The sequence below is a fragment of the Daktulosphaira vitifoliae genome, unplaced genomic scaffold (assembly GCF_025091365.1).
Source record: "Daktulosphaira vitifoliae isolate Bord-2020 unplaced genomic scaffold, ASM2509136v1 Scaffold_1, whole genome shotgun sequence".
Classification (NCBI taxonomy): domain Eukaryota; kingdom Metazoa; phylum Arthropoda; class Insecta; order Hemiptera; family Phylloxeridae; genus Daktulosphaira; species Daktulosphaira vitifoliae.
The window spans coordinates 18,486,062-18,492,724 of NW_026099572.1; the positions used below are offsets into that span (position 1 = coordinate 18,486,062).

At 26.0% G+C, this 6,663-nt stretch overlaps 1 protein-coding gene across 6 annotated transcripts in view; it reads right to left on the reverse strand.

Annotated features, from left to right (window-relative positions):
* Positions 1–1,490: 1,490 nt before the first annotated feature.
* The window catches only part of LOC126896359 (ATP-dependent 6-phosphofructokinase), a 19,283-nt gene continuing 14,110 nt past the window's right edge, over positions 1,491–6,663 (reverse strand). For all 6 annotated transcript variants that reach the window (XM_050669061.1, XM_050669062.1, XM_050669065.1 and 3 more), the window contains 4 exons: positions 5,362–5,588; positions 2,714–2,811; positions 2,173–2,395; positions 1,491–2,091 (listed from right to left, as the gene is read on the reverse strand). In XM_050669061.1, the coding sequence (XP_050525018.1) occupies positions 1,950–2,091; positions 2,173–2,395; positions 2,714–2,811; positions 5,362–5,588 (690 nt within the window). In that variant the 3' untranslated portion in view covers positions 1,491–1,949. The remainder of the gene's footprint in view (positions 2,092–2,172; positions 2,396–2,713; positions 2,812–5,361; positions 5,589–6,663) is intronic.

Below are 6,663 nucleotides of genomic sequence, written 5' to 3' on the forward strand. Positions count from 1 at the left end.
TCTTGGCAAATGTGTCATGTGTATATGAGAACAATTGACAATTTATAATTATTTTTTGACAACTCGTAATTTGTTAGAATTTTACATACTTCTTATAACTACTTCAGAGAAAATTCCTTTCATTAGTGGTTTATTAAAAATTAGCTTAACTAGAATAATTCATTTTGAAAAACTAGATTACTATACCAAAAATTTCCCAGCCCAATCCACCATAATTTATGAATACTATTTTAATGCTCTTTTATTTTTTTATTAACCCATCCAATTAATACTTATGACGAGCCCAATCTATAATTTTTAATTTAGAACTAGATCTACATAATATTGGACTAAAATAATGATTGGATTTTTTGATCTGTGTAGAACTTCTATATTTAAATTGATGGTTAACTATTTTTCTGAAAAAATAAACATAAGTTATGTAAGTAAATATCTGCTGCTGTTGATATAATAGTTCATTTAAATTTTAAATTGGAATTTTTGTTTATAATGTGCGATTTTTAACTAATTTTAAACATAACATAACCAATCATTTATTTTTTGACTTTTCTTTAAAGGATAATAGAAAGATTAAAATCAACCAGTCTATTCATACTAAAATCTCAATATTATAATTTGTTTATTATTTACATATAAATGATACTTATGAATTTACACAAAAAAGATACTTTGTATACTCTTCTGCTAACAGAAAAAGGTATAGAAGTATAAAAAAACCCATCACAGTGAGACGCGTCATAGTTGCGACAAGTAAAGATAATATATGACAATGATTAACGTTAGTATCATAAAAAAACAGTGATACGAATCATTTAAAACTTTTTTTGAAGTAGTGCATTTTAAAGTCCATTGAACCAATACCAACAAGACGTTTTTCGTAGACGAAATATTGATATTGATATATTCTTCAGAAATAATCTGAAGTTTCAAGGTCACACTTGCACCCCTTCATATCTTATGTTTATTTAAAGTTTTGATTTTAGTCACTATTTTAGGTAAAATAAAATGTTTTCAATTTTTTTTCGCTAAAAAAAAGATAGAATAATAAATAAATCGAAGCTACAATGTATTCAATTAAAATTTGTAATTATTTTGAAATTTCGAGAAAAGTAGTGTGCGTGTATTTAGTTTAAATCTTAGAACTACTTAACATTTTATTCGCGGCCATAATTGGCTTTTTGCTTAAAAATAATCGCAAGACATCTATAAAAAAGAAAGAAAGAAATACGAGTCTTTATAACTTAGGGATATTTAGAAACCCCTAATATCCCCAATGAGCCTACTAGTTGGTAATGAACTCAAATTATATCCTATGATGTTTCATTTATCTTCACCTCCTCTTAAGTCATTTATAACCACCACTGGTAAATGTCCAAATAGGCAACAGCACACTGTATAATTTATTACACCCTTTTAAACAATCATGAAAAACTCGATGCTAAAAATTTTATAATTAACCTATTTTATTTATTAAAAAAAAAATTCACCTCTGCATAGCTACTAATTATTTATTTATTATTTAACTAGCACACATTATTGATCATTATTTAAACTAGAAATTCAACATACAAAAATTCAAAACTAACAGATATTTTGTAATTGGAAGAAGTATTAAAACAAAAACATAGCAATAATTAAATATAAATTATATCCATTTACAACATAGAAAACAACGTTTAGGACACTGTATTACAATATATTATTTCATAAGTACTAAAATGACTGATTCAAAATTAATTTATACAAAATCATTATTAATAAGTTCTAATGATAATTTTTTTCAAATGGATAATCTAAATGACACAAGATGACTAGAGTGTTCACTAGCATAATATATATCCAAAATTATTTTATTAAAATTTAAATGTAGTTACTAAATTAGTTATTATCATGTTCCATATGTATTTTACTGATAATTTTATAAAAGAATTTATGTTATACATATTTCATCACACTAACAATGTGTCTGCTTCCAATCCTTCCTCAACTGTTATGTACATACCTTCTTCTTCATAAGCGCTGTCATGTTTAGCAAGTATACGTAAAAGTGGTCTTAATTTCAACCACCATTGGGTCTTAGGTATTCTTTGTCTAAAGTAATAAAATATATGGTTTGAACTTTGTTTATTATGACAAATATTAAAAAATAAAGAAACGTTATAAATAACTTACTCAAAGTTAGTAACTGGTACTAAATCAGTTAATGGTGTGAAACGATACTGCCGTTTAATAACACCCATCATAGCAGCTGTTTCAGGAACATCTGTATAGATGGTTCCATCAGGTCTTGTAGATTCTCTTAATTTTTCAACAAGCCATTCAACACATTTTGCTGCCTGTTTTGTTCCCATGTTTCTATCAAATGGAGTTGGGGAACCGCCTTGTTGCATATGTCCTAAAGTACATTAACATTAATTTTTTCAACAAAACACATGTCAATATATGTAATTATTTTTATAAGTTTTAAAATAAAACTGTTTAGCATAATATAACTGTAAAAATAACTATGAAAATCCCAAAAAAATCCATAAGTTGATTCAAATTTTTCAACAACTGTTACAAACATAATTCTACCAGAAAATTCTGAGCAACTCATACTATTTTTATTATAGATTAAAATTCTACAAATAAGAAAGTAAAAAATATTGATACAAATATGAATTAGAAAAAAAAAAATTTTTATTGTAGCATATGTTATTTAATTTTATTTTACCAAGAACATTCATGCGAGTACTGAAGAGTCCTTTTCCTTCTTCAGTATACAATCTAAAAATGAAATCTGTATTGTAATTTTCACTACACTTTTCATTTCTGAAATAGATAAAATCATGATTATTATATGTTATTTTTTATTCAAAATATTAAATTAATACAATTATAGTATAATTAACAAGGCACATAACTTCAGTTCTAAAAAAACGAATTATGCACTAAAATATGGTATAAAATGCAAAAAAATTATTTCATAAAATTGTAGAATCAATTGGTACACTCTAAAAGTAAAAATATTTAATATCGATTTCTGAATCAACAACTAATTCTATCCTTTTTAAAATAGAGACCACTTTAAGTATAGGAAGTGTAGCTGAGTTGTGCACTCGGTACTCTTTATGGGTCCTCGGTTTGGGCAGATACACTGGAGTATTTATCCAAAAATCAAGAGACCTTCCTAAGTGTACAAAGGAGGCCAACCATAAGGGACACATCAGTCTACCGTACAGTTTTTGATACAACGGCCAGTGTTCTGGCGTCCTTACTGCCCGCCGATTACCTGGTAAAAGAGTGCACCATCCGCCGGGAGTATAATCAACCACTAGATGTGAAAGACTGTATAGTCCTAAGGTGGACGGCAATATTTTGGTTACGTAAACATTAAAACAAAGAGGAATAGGTAAGCCATTGAACGAAGTCCCTCATTAGACCCTTATTCGGATCAAGAGATGGGTTGGCCAGATTTACAGGGAGTTTACCTAACATCTCTCTCAAGCAATGTCCAGATATGGCTACTTCAATAATTACCTTCAAACGAGAGATCATTCAGATGTACTCCCACTATTCGTATCATCTGAACGGAGTGGACATGATGGACTCCGGTTTAATATGTGGGCTCCCGAACGGACGAAACTGTCTATGTGTTTGTGAAATTCGTTCTTAAAAGGAAGAAAGAAGCGTCTGAGACAAAGACAGCCTCTTATCAAAGGGCAAAAAGCCATAAGACGCTGGTTCAATCTAATACCTTAGGTTAGGATATATGTTATTTTATGTTTGTTAATTATTGTAATCCCAAACTGTCACAAAGTCCTACCCCCACCTATACATGATGCAGGCTCAAGCAATGGACCCCACTCTGGGGCTCGACTAATAGAGGAGGTCACACCTTGTTGTGATTTCCATTATGATTAAGTATGTTCCTCAATCTTATGAACGTAAACATAAATTCTCATTAGGGGTAAGTAATAAATTAAAAATTATGGTTGAACAAAAAAAAGTTGCTCATAAAGCATTTAAATTATCTAAATGTCCAAATGATTACAAGTTTTCTAATTTAAGAGCTAAATGTAAACAAACATCAACACTTTGTTATAGTACTTGGATTTTACTCAAAATCAATTGAAAATAAACCCCCGTTCTTTTAAGAATTTTATTAAAAACAAGAAAAATAAAAATGTATCACTAGCTTTGATGGAATTAGATAATCTAGAAGCTAATCATAACTTAAAAAAATCATAATTTTTTAGTTAGTAAATTTCTTTAATTGATGTACTGATTTCAATCAAACCTCCTTCAATGGTTCAAAACCTTGTAATGTTAATAATGCTATTTATCTGAATATTCCTTTACTCTAGCAGAAAATTTTCAAGGACTAAACGAGCTGAATAATGATCCTAAACTTTGACCAGACTTGATACCAACAATATTTTTGAAAAGTTTTTATTATTCATTAGCATATACTATTTTTAGATTGTTTAATTGGTCTCTAAATTCTGGCATTTTCCTTGAAATTTAGAAATTTATGAATTAATGTAATAGTCTGTACAATTTTTATTTATGATTTGATAACAGTTTTAAATTTAAAAATTATGTTTTTAAATGTTAATAATAATTATTGTATTATGTAAAAATATGTTATAAATTTTTAGTCTTGCTCTTGTGAGTGCAAACATTATAAATAAATAAATATAGATTAAACTTTATCTAAAATAAGTGTAGGTATATATTATATTATATATATATATATATATTTATTAATATTTTGATTAAAGATTACTTTTATAGTACATGGAATGGAAATTAAATAATTAAACTGTCAAGTCCCAGTGTATTTCCTATCTTCTATGGTATAAGCAATAATTTTTGAATAAAGGATTTTAAATGTAAATAAATAGTAATAATATGGTGGTTGATTCTTTAACACTAGAGATATGAAAATTGGAAGAGTGGAAGGTACACTAGTGACCTTGTGACTTTGTGACTTGTGAATGTGATACACATTCAGTATAGTATAATAGTCTGGTTATGGATCAATGGTCAAAATTTTAAAATAAAAAAAATTGAACTTGACTCGCACCATTATTCTCCAAATTTTAACTAATAAAAAATAAATTATAAATACTGTTCCAAAAGTTTGTTATTTAAAAATATTAAGTTAACACCACTATGAGTTATAAGGTGATTTTAAAAAATATTTAATAGATGATAAATAAAAAAATATGTGTAATTAAAAAAGTCCAACATTTTATTTTTAATATTGTATTTATTTTGTAAATTATCGATTTTTTTATGATAAATCAAATACCCTATATAATATAGAAAATATTTCAACAATAAAAGTTGTAATTTTTTTTCACTTTTAAACTTTACCTCAATATTAAACCACGTTGAACACCTTCAGCCATTTTTGAAGCCATATGATATACATCATTTTGCAAGTCTTTAATGGTAAATTTCTCTTCATAAATATATGCTGCATCTGCTCCTCCAGCTAAACCAGCAACAGTAGCTAAATAACCGCAATATCCACCCATAGTTTCAATTACAAATACTCGACGTTTAGTTCCTTGAGCAGACTGTCTAATTCGATCACAAATCTAAAAAGAGTAATAATAAATTTGAAATCTCAAACATTTATTTATTAAGTTGATACTATAAAGCATTTATAGCAAACTAGATAGATTAGATACAGTAAAATAGGATATTTTTTGGGGGATTTTAAAAAATATCTATTTTATAGATTAGTTTTAAAGAAAAATGTTGAAATTAAAAACTATTTTTTTAATTCAGTTGAATTATTACATCTTTTTGAAGTTTATTAAAATTTTACTTTTTTAACATTTTTTCTATAGTATCAAAAAGTAATCTATGTTGTAAAATAAATTATAGAAATAACCATATATATTCATACTAGCTGAAATATTTATTACCGTATTGCCTTTTTTCCATATATATCATTAATGCTCAAGCGATCACATGTTGTTTTAAAATGATAACAATCTCATAATACAAAATTATGAAAGTGTTTTGTATGTTAATGACATAAATGTTGTAATTATAACTGATAATATTTAGTTAATCTCTTACTTTCATCATAGTTATTATACTATTAAAATCCTTATTAAATTATATGTTAACAAATGTGTTTATAAATTTATTCTTAAAATTAGTAATAAAAAATCGAGCCATTTGAATATTTTTGAAATAATGCATTAGTAATAAGTAGTATTAGTATTAAAACATTATAAATAATAAAACTTAAATAACTTGTCAATGTTTGATAATGCTACAATATTACTGTTAATTTTTTATACTTGTTTAAGCATTGATGATTCTCATGAAAAAATCTACATACTATTACCGGTATTAAATATAAAGATAGTATTTTTTCTTTCGGCTTTTTTTACATAGTGTAGAATAATATTTGATATTATAAAAAAACTGTAAAAAAAATTTAAATTTGAACAAACTTCATAATTATATAGGTATTATAAAGACTGAGTTAAAATAAGAGTTTTTGGTTTAACTTGAATTTTATTTGTTTAACTAGTTTATATTAAAATCTTAAAAGAGTTTTAAATGAAACATTATTAATTTTTAGCTTCGATGCGAAGCTGAGAAGGTATTAATTTTACTATGATGTGTTTTTTTTTTTTTTTTTTTTTTTTTTTT